We start from the raw sequence: 15,000 nt of genomic DNA on the forward strand, positions 1-15,000 counted from the left end.
TTCGGGAAAACTGGGAATTTTTCCAGTTAAAAAAAAAACTTCATTTTTTTTTTGTCCTGATTAAGAGGAATTATTTGTCTGTGGGTTGAAAAATGTGGAAGGAGTAGTTGACAGAAAAAGGGTAATTCTGGAAATTCCTGGAATTTTTTTGAACTTGGAAAAATGATAGTTTTAATGTGCAGGATGAGTGGAATATGTTGAAGGTGGAATGGTTTGAATACGTTGAAACATTTGGGAATTGTGGAAGTTTGAAAAATGGCCAATTAATTTTTGATGGGGAAAATTTCCCTGAAAACTGGTAATTCTTGGAAATCCGGGAATTTAAAAAAAAATGTTGGACAGCACACAATTTTGAACAGGCTGAATATTTTGAAGTTGGAACGGTTTGAATCGGATGAATGTGCAAATTGTGGAACTTTTGAAAAACAATGGGAGTTTCATGGAAATTTGGGAATTTTGAAAATTTGGAAAAATGTTAAAAGACTTGAATACTCAGAATGAGTTGAAATGGTTGGTATTGGAATTTTTCAAATCGGTCGAGAAATGTTGTAGTAAAAATTTTTTTTATTGAGAAATGGTATTAAGGAACTCCAGGAATTTCGGGAAAACTGGGAATTTTTCCAGTTAAAAAAAAAATTCATTTTTTTTTTGTCCTGATTAAGAGGAATTATTTGTCTGTGGGTTGAAAAATGTGGAAGGAGTAGTCGACAGAAAAAGGGGAATTCTGGAAATTCCTGGAATTTTTTTGAACTTGGAAAAATGATAGTTTGAATGTGCAGGATGAGTGGAATATGTTGAAGGTGGAATGGTTTGAATAAGTTGAAACATTTGGGAATTATGGAAGTTGGAAAAATGGCCAATTAATTTTTAACCTGAAAACTGGTAATTCTTGGAAATCCGGGAATTTAAAAAAAAAATGTTGGAGAGCACACAATTTTGAACAGGCTGAATATTTTGAAGTTGGAACGGTTTGAATCGGATGAATGTGCAAATTGTGAAACTTTGAAAAATGTCCCATTAGTTTCAATGGGAATTTAATGGAAATTTGGGAATTTTTGAAAATTTGGAAACATGTTAAAAGACTTGAATGTTCTGAATGTGTTGAAATGGTTGGCGTTGGAATTTTTCAAATCGGTCGAGAAATGTTGAAGTAGTAACATTTTTTTATTGAAAAATGGTATTAAGGAACTCCAGGAATTTCGGGAAAACTGGGAATTTTTCCAGTTAAAAAAAAAATCGTTTTTTGTCCTGATTAAGAGGAATGATTTGTCTGGGTTGAAAAATGTGGAAGGAGTAGTCGACAGAAAAAAGGGAATTCTGGAAATTCCTGGAATTTTTTTGAACTTGGAAAAATGATAGTTTGAATGTGCAGGATGAGTGGAATATGTTGAAGGTGGAATGGTTTGAATAAGTTGAAAAATTTGGGAATTGTGGAAGTTTGAAAAATGGCCAATTAATTTTTAACCTGAAAACTGGTAATTCTGGAAATTCCTGGAATTTTTTTGAACTTGGAAAAATGTAAGTTTGAATGTGCAGGATGAGTGGAATATGTTGAAAAATGTGGAAATGGTGGAAGTTTGAAAAATTTACCAATTCATTTTGAATGGGGATAATGTCCCTGAAAACTGGGAATTCTTGGAAATCCGGGAATTTAAAAAAAATGTTAGAGCACACAATTTTGAACAGGCTGAATATTTTGATGTTGGAACGGTTTGAATCGGATGAATGTGCAAATTGTGGAACTTTGAAAAATGGCCCATTAATTTCAATGGGAGTTTCATGGAAATTTGGGAATTTGGAAAATTTGGAAAAATTTAAAAAGACTTGAATACTCAGAATGAGTTGAAATGGTTGGTGTTGGAATTTTTCAAATCGGTCGAGAAATGTTGAAGTAGTAACATTTTTTTAATTGAGAAATGGTATCACGGAACTCCAGGAATTTCGGGAAAACTGGGAATTTTTCCAGTTAAAAAAAAAATCGTTTTTTGTCCTGATTAAGAGGAATGATTTGTCTGGGTTGAAAAATGTGGAAGGAGTAGTCGACAGAAAAAAGGGAATTCTGGAAATTCCTGGAATTTTTTTGAACTTGGAAAAATGATAGTTTGAATGTGCAGGATGAGTGGAATATGTTGAAGGTGGAATGGTTTGAATAAGTTGAAACATTTGGGAATTGTGGAAGTTTGAAAAATGACCAATTAATTTTTAACCTGAAAACTGGTAATTCTTGGAAATCCGGGAATTTAAAAAAAAATGTTGGAGAGCACACAATTTTGAACAGGCTGAATATTCTGATGTTGGAACAGTTTGAATCAGATGAATGTGCAAATTGTGAAACTTTGAAAAATGGCCCATTAATTTCAATGGGAATTTCATGGAAATTTGGGAATTTTGAAAATGTGGAAACATGTTAAAAGACTTGAATACTCAGAATGAGTTGAAATGGTTGGTGTTGGAATTTTTCAAATCGGTCGAGAAATGTTGAAGTAGTAACATTTTTTGTATTGAGAAATGGTATTAAGGAACTCCAGGAATTTCGGGAAAGCTGGGAATTTTTCCAGTTAAAAAAAAAACTTCATTTTTTTTTGTCCTGATTAAGAGGAATTATTTGTCTGTGGGTTGAAAAATGTGGAAGGAGTAGTCGACAGAAAAAGGGGAATTCTGGAAATTCCTGGAATTTTTTTGAATTTGGAAAAATTAAAGTTTGAATGTGCAGGATGAGTGGGATATGTTGAAGGTGGAATGGTTTGAATAAGTTGAAACATTTGGGAATTGTGGAAGTTTGAAAAATGGCCAATTAATTTTTGATGGGGAAAATTTCCCTGAAAACTGGTAATTCTTGGAAATCTGGGAATTTAAAAAAAATGTTGGACAGCACACAATTTTGAACAGGCTGAATATTTTGAAGTTGGAACGGTTTGAATCGGATGAATGTGCAAATTGTGGAACTTTGAAAAACGTCCCATTAATTTCAATGGGAGTTTCATGGAAATTTGGGAATTTGAAAATTTGGAAAAATGTTAAAAGACTTGAATACTCAGAATGAGTTGGAATGGTTGGTGTTGGAATTTTTCAAATCGGTCGAGAAATGTTGAAGTAGTAAAATTTTTTTAATTGAGAAATGGTATTAAGGAACTCCAGGAATTTTGGGAAAACTGGGAATTTTTCCAGTTAAAAAAACATTTTTTTTGTCCTGATTAAGAGGAATTATTTGTCTGTGGGTTGAAAAATGTGGAAGGAGTAGTCGACAGAAAAAGGGGAATCCTGGAAATTCCTGGAATTTTTTTGAACTTGGAAAAATGATAATTTTAATGTGCAGAATGAGTGGAATATGTTGAAGGTGGAATGGTTTGAATATGTTGAAAAATGTGGAAATGGTAGAAGTTTGAAAAATGCACAAATTCATTTTGAATGGGGAAAATGTCCCTGGAAACTGGGAATTCTTGAAAATCCAGGAAATTTTTAAAATTGTTGAAGGAGAGCACAGCAGATAAATGTGCGAATTGTGAAACTTTGAAAAATGTCCCATTAATTTCATGGATATTTGGGAATTTTGAAAATTTGGAGAAATGTCAAAAGACTTGAATGTTCTGAATGAGTTGAAATGGTTGGTGTTGAAATTTTTCAAATCGGTCGAGAAATGTTGAAGTAGTAACATTTTTAAATGAGAAATGGTATTACGGAATTCTGGGAATTTCGGTAAAGCCAGGAAATTTTCCAGTTAAAAAAACAACTTTTTTTGTCCTGATTAAGAGGAATGTTTGGACAGTAAAACGGTTGAAGTGGGTTGGAAAATGTGGAAGGAGTAGTCGCCAGAAAAAAGGGTCAAAAAAGGGTTTGGAAAAAAAGGGAATTCCTGGAATTTTTTTGAACTTGGAAAAATTATACTTTGAATTTCCAGGATGAGTGGAATGTGTTGAAGGTGGAATGGTTTGAATAGGTTGAAAAATGTGGGAATTGTGGAAGTTTGAAAAATGGACAATTCATTTTGAATGGGGAAAATTTCCCTGAAAATTGGGAATTCTTGGAAATCGGGGAACTTTTTAAAATTGTTGAAAGAGAGCACACCACACCAGGCTGAATATTTTGAAGTTGGAATGGTTGGAATCGGATAAAACAATTTGGGAATTGTGGAACTTTGAAAAATGTCCCATTCATTTCAATGGGAATTTCATGGAAATTTGGGAATTTTGGGAAAATCAGGAATTTTTTGGAAAATGTTATAATACTTGAATGTTGTGAATGAGTTTAAATGGTTAGTGTTGAAATTTTTCAAATCGGTTGAGAAATGTTGAAGTAGTAACATTTTTAAATGAGAAATGGTATTACGGAATTCCGGGAATTTCGGGAAAACCAGGAAATTTTCCAGTTAAAAAAACGTTGTTTTTTGAACTGGTTAGGAGGAATAATTTGACAGTGGAACGGTTGAAGTGGGTTGGAAAATGTGGAAGGAGTAGTCGACAAAAAAAAAAGGAATTCTGGAAATTCCCCCGTCAAAACATTCCTCTTAATCAGGATAGAAAACAAAGTTGTTTTTTCACCTGGACAAATACCCGGTTTTACCGAAATTCCAGGAATTCCATAATACCATTTCTCAATTCAACATGTTAATACTTCAACATTTCTCCACCCATTTGAACATTTTCAACACCAACCATTTCAATTCATTCACAACATTCGTGTGTTTAATCCTTTTCAAACAAATCCAGCTTTTCCCAAATTTCCAGGAAGTTCCCATTGAAATGAATGGGACATTTTTCCAAGTTGCACAATTCCCACATTTTTCCACCTATTCAAATCATTCCACCTTCAACACATTCCACTCATCCTGGTAATTTAAACTACACTTTTTCCAAGTTAAAAAAAAATTCCAGGATTTTCAAGAATTCCTGGTTTTCCAAAGCCTTATTTCCACCCTTTTTTCTGGCGACTACTTCTACCACATTTTTCGACCCACTTCAACCGTTCCACCGTCAAATCATTCCTCTTAATCAGGACAAATAACAAATTTGCTTTTTAACCTGGAAAAATTCCCGGTTTTCCCGAAATTCCAGGAATTACGTCAATTCAACATGTTACTACTTCAACATTTCTCCACCCATTCGAACATTTTCAACACCAACCATTTCAACTCATTCAGGACATTCATGCGCTTAATTGTTTAAAAAAAAAAAAATCCCACTTTTCCCCAAATTCCCAAATTTCCAGGAAGTTCCCATCGGGACATTTTGTCCGAATAATACATTTTTCCAAGTTGCACAATTCCCACATTTTCCCACCTATTCAAACCATTCCACCTTCAACACATTCCACTCATCCTGGTAATTCAAACTACACTTTTTCCAAGTTAAAAAAAAATCCAGGATTTTCCAGAATTCCTGGTTTTCCAAAGCCTTATTTCCACACTTTTTTATGGTGACTACTTCTACCACATTTTTCGACCCACTTCAACCGTTCCACCGTCAAAACATTCCTCTTAATCAGGACAAATAACAAATTTGCTTTTTAAACTGGAAAAATTCCTGGTTTTCCAGGAATTCCGTCAATTCAACATGTTACTACTTCAACATTTCTCCACCCATTTGAACATTTTCAACACCAACCATTTCAACTCATTCAGGACATTCATGCGCTTAATTTTTTTTTTTTTTTTAAATCTCACTTTTCCCAAAATTCCCAAATTTCCAGGAAGTTCCCATTGGGACATTTTGTTCGATTGGTACATTTTTCCAAGTTGCACAATTCCCACATTTTCCCACCTATTCAAACCATTCCACCTTCCACACATTCCACTCATCCTGGTAATTTAAACTACACTTTTCCCAAGTTAAAAAAAAAAATCCAGGATTTTCCAGAATTCCTGGTTTTCCAAAGCCTTATTTCCACACTTTTTTCTGGCGACTACTTCTACCACATTTTCCGACCCACTTCAACCGTTCCACCGTCAAATCATTCCTCTTAATCAGGACAAATAACACATTTGCTTTTTAAACTGGAAAAATTCCCGGTTTTCCCGAAATTCCGGGAATTCCATCAATTCAACATGTTACTACTTCAACATTTCTCCACCCATTTGAACATTTTCAACACCAACCATTTCAACTCATTCAGGACATTCATGCGCTTAATTGTTTAAAAAAAAAAATCCCACTTTTCCCAAAATTCCCAAATTTCCAGGAAGTTCCAATTGGGACATTTTGTCCGAATGGTAAATTTTTCCAAGTAGCACAATCCCCACATTTTTCCACCTATTCAAACCATTCCACCTTCAACACATTCCACTCATCCTGGTAATTCAAACTACACTTTTTCCAAGTTAAAAAAAAAATCCAGGATTCTCCAGAATTCCTGGTTTTCCAAAGCCCAATTTCCACCCTTTTTTCTGGCGACTACTCCTCCCACATTTCAAACCGTTCCAACTTCAAACTGTCCAGTCTATTCGGGAATCGCAGGCTTTCTTTTGACCAATTCCAAAATTTCCAAGAATTCCAGGTTTTCCGGGACATTTTTCCAATTCAAAATGAATTGGTCATTTTTTCAAACTTCCACCATTTGCACATTTTCCCACCTATTCAAAGCTTTCCAACATCAACACATTCCACTCATCCTGGACATTCAAACTTAACACTTTTCTAAGGTTTTCTGGTTTTCCTGGAAATTCAAACTTTTTAACTTTTAAACCATTCCAACATTGAAAGTAATCTTCCGTTCATACTACATTCTGTCAGCATTTCACTTCAACTTCAGCATTCACACCTCATCTAGTTGTGTGAATGTTCCAAAACATTCACACACATATGGTTTTTCTTCCTCTCCAGATTTTGGCGCGCTCTACCTTCCACATTTTCCATCCGATTTGAACCGTTCCAACTTCAAACTGTTCAGCCTATTCAGGAATCGCAGGCTTTCTTTTGACCAATTCAAAAAAATTCCCAGATTTCCCAGAATTCCAGGTTTTCCGGGACATTTTTCCCCATTCAAAATGAATTGGTCATTTTTAAAACTTCCACAATTCCCACATTTTTCCACCTATTCAAACCATTCCACCTTCAACATATTTCACTCATCCTGGACAATCAAAGTTACATTTTTTTTGAGGAATTCCCAGATTTCCCTTTTTTTCCCAAATCTTTTTTTTTTTTTACCTTTTTTGTCTGGCGACTACTCCTTTGACATTTTTTAACTCATTTCAACCGTTTCACAGTGAAAACATTCCTCTTACTCAGAACAAAACACAAAGTTGTTTTTTGAAAATTCCAGGAATTCCTTAATAGTTTTCCAAGAATTCCCAGTTTTCCGGGACATTTTTCCCATTCAAAATGAATTGGTCATTTTTCAAACTTCCACAATTCCCACATTTTTCCACCTATTCAAAGCTTTCCAACATCAACACATTCCACTCATCCTGGACATTCAAACTAACACTTTCCCAAATTCCAAACCTAATTCCGGTTTTCCTGGAAATTCTAACTCTTTAACATTTAAACCATTCCAACAATCAAACTATTCTTACATTCATACTACATCCTGTCAGCATTTCACTTCAACTTCAGCATTGGAACATTCACACACAATTCCTTCAGGAATTGCCTTGTCTAGTTATTATTATTATTTTCATTATTATATTTTAATTATTATTATTATTATTTACATTATTATCATTTATTATTATTAATATTATTATTTTCATTATTATTATTATTATTTACATTATTATCATTTATTATTATTATTATTATTATTTTCAATATTATCATTATTATTTTCATTATTATTATTATTGTTATTATTATTATTTTCACTATTATTATTATTATTTTCATTATTATTATTATTATTATGCACTTTATATCGGAGCCATCAGAGGACAGAATAGGTGACAAACGTTAAAATCTACGCCACCTGAGCTTTAATCGTGATTGGACTTTTTGTGGTGAAGCGAGGTCTTGGAGCAACAAAACAAAAATAGCCGCCTTCCTTTTAGAGGCGCACCACTAATTTGCTTTTATTCAAATACAGTAAACCTCCTCCTTCATTTGACATTCAAATAAGCTTTTGTAGCAAACATCAAAAGTGGCCTTTTTGGCGCGACAGAAATAACCCACTTCCTGTCATGTGACCACACCCCTTTTGTGTCTTCTCACTCTGACTTTTTTGTCTTGTTTTCGGAAGTTGGGGGTGTTTTGGAGGCGGACACGTCCCTCCAAAGGCTCGGTCCTCCCCAAGGACCTCTTGTGCTGATATTGTATTAGCTCCATATAGCCTGGGTATCTTATATTCTTAAAAAAGTAAAAAAAAAAAAAACATTTCACTGGATACATGTCTTACTCGCAAAACATCTAAATAAAGTATATATTTATACAATTTATCTTTAAAAAAACATTTTCTTTAAAATTATGCTTGAAATTATATTTTATTGGACAAGTATGTATTTTATTTTAATTTTATTTAAATTTTTTACTTGACAAGTTAAAAAAAACAACATTTCACTGGATAAATGTCTTATTTGCAAAAAATCAAAATAAAATATATATTTATACAATTGAACTTTTTAGGGTTTTTTCTTTAAAATTATGCTTAAAATTATATTTTATTTGACAAATATGTATTTTAATTTTAATTTAAATTTTTATTACTTTATTTTATTTTTATTTTTTACTTAAAGTTAAAAAAACATTTCACTGGCTAAATGTCTTTTATTTGCAAAAAATCTAAAATATATTTATACAATTTATCTTTTTTTTTTTTTTTTTTTTAAATGCTTAAAATTACATTTTATTTGACAAAAATATATTTTATTTTTATTCTATTTATTTTTTCCTTAAAGTAAAAAAACAAAATTTCACTGGATAAATAAGTATTTTATTCGAAAAAATCAAAATAAAATATATATTTATACAATTTATCTTTTTTGTTTTTTTTCCTTGAAATAATGCTTAAAATTATATTTTATTGGACAAATATGTATTTTATTTTTTTAGATTGTATTTAAATGTTTTACTTCAAGTATATATTTATACAATTTATCTTTTTTATTTAAAATTATCCTTAAAGTTACTTTATTGGACAAATATGTATTTTATTTTTATTTAATTTAAATTTTTTACTTTAAAAGTAAAAAAACAACATTTCACTTGATAAATATGCCTTTTATTCGCAAAAAATCAAAATAAAATATATATTTGTACAATTTAGCTTTAGTTTTTTTTTTTAAGTAATGCTCGGAATGATATTTTATTTGACAAATATATATTATTTTTATTCTATTTTTATTTTTTCCTTGAAAAGTAAAAAAAAAAATTAACTGGCTAAATATGCCTTTTATTCGCAAAAAATCTAAATAAAATCTATTTATACAATTTCTCTTTTTCGTTTATTTTCCTTTGAAATAATTCTTAAAAATTATATTTTATTTGACAAATATATATTTTATTTTATTACATTTTTTCTCAAAAAAGTAAAAAAAAAAAAAAAAAAACGGAAGTTGGGGGTGTTTTGGAGGCGACACGTTCCACTCAAGCGCCCTCCAAAGGCTCTGTCCTCCCCAAGCACCTCTTGTGCGGACCCCCGCCGCCCCCTTGAAGCGGCTCGCTGCCCCTTTGGGCGGCGGCACAATGAGGGCGCTCTGAAAGGCTCGCTGACAGCGTCTTTGACCAGCATCAGCTCATAAATCAAAAAGGAGGAGAATAGACATTGTTTCTTCTCAAGAAGCTCCGCCTCCTCTCCTTTCTACGCCACTTCTGCAAAAGTCAGAGGTGAAGACTTTTTACAAGTGGGGGGGTGGGCAGGGGGGGGGCTATTCTTGGGGAATTTTCTTTTTTGTCACTTTGAAGGGATGTTGGACGCTTGGGTCGGCAAATCTTCTCCTTTCATGAATGAGCCATGAGCGCCGTCAAGCAGGAAGGGGTTCTTGAATCCTCATGGATGAAAAGTTAGAAGGGCGGGGCCATAAAACGATATCAATATGCATCGTCATCCATAACGAGATGAGAATGCTGAAGTTGAAGTGAAATGCTAATAGAATGTAGTATGAATGGAAGAATAGTTTGAATGTTGGAATGCTTTGAATGTTGAAGAGTTTGAATTTCCAGGAAACCCGGGATTTGGTTTGGAACTTGGGAAAGTGTTAGTTTGAATGTCCAGGATGAGTGTAATGTGTTGATGTTGGAATGCTTTGAATAGGTTGAAAAATGTGGGAATTGTGGAAGTTTGAAAAATGGCCAATTGATTTTGAAGTGTCCCTGAAAACTGGGAATTCTGGGAAATGCGGGAACTTTTGGAAATTGTTGAAGCAGAGCACACAAGTTTGAACGGGCTGAATATTTTGAAGTTGGAACGGGTTGAATCGGATGAAAAATGTGGGAATTGTGGAAGTTTGAAAAATGGCCAATTGATTTTGAAGTGTCCCTGAAAACTGGGAATTCTGGGAAATACGGGAACTTTTTGAAATTGTTGAAGCAGAGCACACAAGTTTGAACGGGCTGAATATTTTGAAGTTGGAACGGGTTTAATCGGATGAAAAATGTGGGAATTGTGGAAGTTTGAAAAATGGCCAATTGATTTTGAAGTGTTTCTGAAAACTGGGAATTCTGGGAAATGCGGGAACTTTTTGAAATTGTTGAAGCAGAGCACACAAGTTTGAACGGGCTGAATATTTTGAAGTTGGAACGGGTTGAATCGGATGAAAAATGTGGGAATTGTGGAAGTTTGAAAAATGGCCAATTGATTTTGAAGTGTCCCTGAAAACTGGGAATTCTGGGAAATGCAGGAACTTTTTGAAATTGTTGAATTAGAGCACACAAGTTTGAACGGGCTGAATATTTTGAAGTTGGAACAGGTTTAATCGGATGAAAAATGTGGGAATTGTGGAAGTTTGAAAAATGGCCAATTGATTTTGAAATGTCCCTGAAAACTGGGAATTTTTGAAAATTCAGGAACTTTTTGAAATTGTTGAAGCAGAGCACACGAGTTTGAACGGGCTGAATATTTTGAAGTTGGAACGGGTTGAATCGGATGAAAAATGTGGGAATTGTGGAAGTTTGAAAAATGGCCAATTAATTTTGAAATGTCCCTGAAAACTGGGAAATGCGGGAACTTTTTGAAATTGTTGAATTAGAGCACACAAGTTTGAACGGGCTGAATATTTTGAAGTTGGAACGGGTTGAATCGGATGAAAAATGTGGGGATTGTGGAACTTTGAAAAATGTCCCATTCTTTTCAATGGGAATTTCAGGGAAATCTGGGAATTTCAGGAAAATAGGGAATTGTTAGAAAAATGTGATAAGACTTGACTTGAAATGATTGGTGTTGGAATTGTTTAAATTGGTGGAGAAATGCTGAAGTAGTAACATGTTGAATGGAGAGTATTAAGGAATTCCAGGAATTTCAGGAAAACCGGGAAATTTTCCAGTTCAAAAAACAAATTTGTTGTTTGTCCTGATTAAGAGAAATGTTTTGACGGTGGAACAGTTAAAGTGGGTTGAAAATGTGGTAGAAAAAAGGGTGGAAAGAGGGCTTTGGAAAACCAGGAATTCTGGAAAATCCTGGGTTTTTTTTTAACTTGAAAAAAGTGTAGTTTGAATTTCCAGGATGAGTGGAATATGTTGAAGGTGGAATGGTTTGAATAGGTGGAAAAATGTGGGAATGGTGGAAGAAAAATGGTCAACTCATTTTGAATGGGGAAAAATGTCCCGGAAAACTTGAAATTCTGGGAAATCCTGGATTTTTTTTAACTTGGAAAAAGTGTAGTTTGAATTTCCAGGATGAGTGGAATATTTTGAAGGTGGAAAAATGTGGGAATGGTGGAAGAAAAATGGCCAACTCATTTTGAATGGGGAAAAATGTCCCGGAAAATTTGGAATTCTGGGAAATCCTGGATTTTTTTTTAACTTGGAAAAAGTGTAGTTTGAATTTCCAGGATGAGTGGAATATGTTGAAGGTGGAATGCTTTGAATAGGTGGGAAAATGTGGGAATGGTGGAAGAAAAATGGCCAACTCATTTTGAATGGGGAAAAATGAGCCGGAAAACTTGGAATTCTGGGAAATCTGGTAAATAGTCAAGGGAAAACCTGCGATTCCCGAATAGGCAGAACAATTTGAAGTTGGAACGCTTTGAATCGGGCGAAAAAATGCGGAAGGTAGAGCGCGCCAAAATCCGGAGAAGAAAAACCATATGTGTGTGAATGTTTGGAAATTCACACAATAATAAAATATGGAAAAGTTGCACTCTCTCACTCTCTGGTAACTGTGAGTGGGAGTGATGCAAGACCTTAGCCGTGCTCACCCTTTAGAGCACAGCCATCACTTCATGCCACTAAACCTGCAGAAAATAGTTTCCCTGTGTACATTTTCACACTATTTTCTTAGACTTTATTAAGTATTTTTCTTACATATTACTTAATTTTAAGAGCTTATAGTTAAGTGTTCAATGTGATTTGACTATTTTGTTGACATAGTTTGAGTGTTTTCCATGTTTGTGTTGACATTTCCTTCCTGCTTTGATATCTTTTTTCATTTTTTTATTTTTATTTATTTTTATTTTTTATTTATTCATTTATTTATTTATTTATTCATTTATTTTTTTATAATGTCCTGCCCAGCTTTGATATCTGAGGGATTATAATCACAGGAATGTTATCTGTGAAATAAAATATATTACCCTCCGGTTTATCACACAACTTCTTCTGCCCCCCCACCAGGGACCTGATGCCCAAGACCCTGGAGGGCCAGATCACCATGGAGAAGACCCCCAGCTACTTTGTGACCAAAGAGGCTCCGGCCCGGATCGCGGCCATGTCCCGGGCCACCAAGCTGATCGTGGTGGTGCGGGACCCGGTCACCCGGGCCATCTCGGACTACACCCAGACTCTGTCCAAGAAACCCGACATCCCCTCCTTCCAGAGCCTGACCTTCAAGAACCGTACCACGGGCCTCATCGACACATCGTGGAGCGCCGTCCAGATCGGGGTCTACGCCAAGCACCTGGACAACTGGCTGCAGTACTTCCCCGCCCGCCAGATCCTCTTCGTGAGCGGCGAGCGGCTCATCAGCGACCCGGCCGGAGAGCTGGGCCGCGTGCAGGACTTCCTGGGCCTGAAGCGCATCATCACGGACAAACACTTCTACTTCAACCAGACCAAGGGCTTCCCCTGCCTCAAGAAGGCCGAGGGCAGCAGCAAGCCCCACTGCCTGGGGAAGACCAAAGGCCGCACGCACCCGGACATCCGGCCCGAGGTGGTGCAAAGGCTCCGGGACTTCTACAGACCCTTTAACATGAAGTTCTACCAGATGACCGCACACAACTTTGGCTGGGACTGATTTATTATTATTATTATTATTATTATTATTATTATTATTTGTAGATCCTGTAATGAGAAGTGGACATATATATATATATACATATATATGTATGTAAATGTACAGAAATCTATTTTATAATAATTTATTTTTATTTCCCAGCAATTAATTCACTAAGCTGCCTAACCGTGTTCCTTCACCACGTCCGGCTCACCTTTTTCTTGTTCTTTTAATTGACATTCCTCACGTCCATAACGCTGAGTCGGCAGCCAATCGGGTTTTACGCTTTTGTCTCCCAGTAGAAGGCCAAGGTAGCTACACAACAGCTCGAGGTCACTTATGCTGATTTGACACTTTTTTACTCTTAATTTCCCCAGCCAGACACCTTAGAGGCGTATAACTTGGTACGTGACACAAGCTATCTGTTAGCATGCTAATATTAGCATGCTAACTTTTTGAGCCAGTTTTGCAACCGTTTACACCAGAGTCATGTAACTTGGTATATGACACAAGCCATATGTTAGAATGCTACCGTTAGCTTGCTAACATGCTAATATTACAATGCTAACTTTTTGAGCGAGTTTTGCAACCATTTACACCAGTCATATAACTTGGTATGTGACGTTTAACTGTTAGCATGCAAACGATTTCATCTAATTTTACTTATTTTCTCAGCCATACACCTTTGTGTCATAACTTCGTATGTGACACAAGCCAGATGTTAGCATGCTACCGTTAGCTTGCTAACATGCTAATATTAGCATGCTAGCGTTTTGAGCGAGTTTGGCAACCGTTTACACCAGAGTCATATAACTTGGTATGTGACACAAGCCATATGTTAGCATGCTACCGTTAGCTTCTTAACATGTTAATATTAGCATGCTAACTTTTTGAGCGAGTTTGGCAACCGTTTACACCAGAGTCATATAACTTGGTATGACACAAGCCAAATGTTAGCATGCTACCGTTAGCTTGATAACATGCTAATATTAGCATGCTAGCGTTTTGAGCGAGTTTGACAACCATTTACACCAGAGTCATATAACTTGGTATATGACACAAACCATATGTTAGCATGCTACCGTTAGCTTGCTAACATGCTAATATTAGCATGTTAGCGTTTTGAGCGAGTTTTGCAACTGTTTACACCGGAGTCATATAACTTGGTATGCGACATTTGTTAGCATGCAAACAATTTCATCTAATTTTACACTTTTTTCTCTATTTTTCTCAGCCATACACCTTAGCGTCATATAACTTGGTATGTGACACAAGCTATCTGTTAGCATGCTATCTTTAGCATGCTAACATTTTACAACAGTTTACACCACAGTCCTATAACTTGGTATGTGACGTTTGTCAACTGTTAGCACGCAAACGATAGCATGCTGGCAAGCTAACTTGAGCATGCTAAGTTTTTCATCAAAAGTATAATTTTTCCTGTATTTTCGCAGCCATAAACCTTTGAGTCACAGCTTGTCACATACCAAGTTATATCTGTTAACATGCTACCGTTAGCATGCTAATGTCAGCATGTTAGCAAGCTAACTTTTGGAGCTAGTTTTGCAGCCGTTTACACCAGAGTCATATAACTTGGTATGTGATACTTGTTAACTGTTAGCACGCAAACAATAGCATGCCGGCAAGCTAACTCAGTTTTTCATCTAATTTAACACTTTTTCTCTCTATTTTCGCAGCCGTACACCT

At 35.1% G+C, this 15,000-nt stretch overlaps 1 protein-coding gene across 1 annotated transcript in view; it reads left to right on the forward strand.

Moving 5' to 3' along the window:
* The window catches only part of LOC133656302 (heparan sulfate glucosamine 3-O-sulfotransferase 3B1-like), a 30,136-nt gene that overhangs the window by 13,362 nt on the left and 1,774 nt on the right, over nt 1-15,000 (forward strand). The window contains exon 2 of the mRNA XM_062057319.1: nt 12,696-15,000. This exon is cut by the window's right edge and continues 1,774 nt beyond it. Coding sequence (XP_061913303.1) covers nt 12,696-13,314 — 619 coding nt within the window. The 3' untranslated portion in view covers nt 13,315-15,000. The remainder of the gene's footprint in view (nt 1-12,695) is intronic.

The sequence above is a fragment of the Entelurus aequoreus genome, linkage group LG08 (assembly GCF_033978785.1).
Source record: "Entelurus aequoreus isolate RoL-2023_Sb linkage group LG08, RoL_Eaeq_v1.1, whole genome shotgun sequence".
NCBI lineage: Eukaryota > Metazoa > Chordata > Actinopteri > Syngnathiformes > Syngnathidae > Entelurus > Entelurus aequoreus.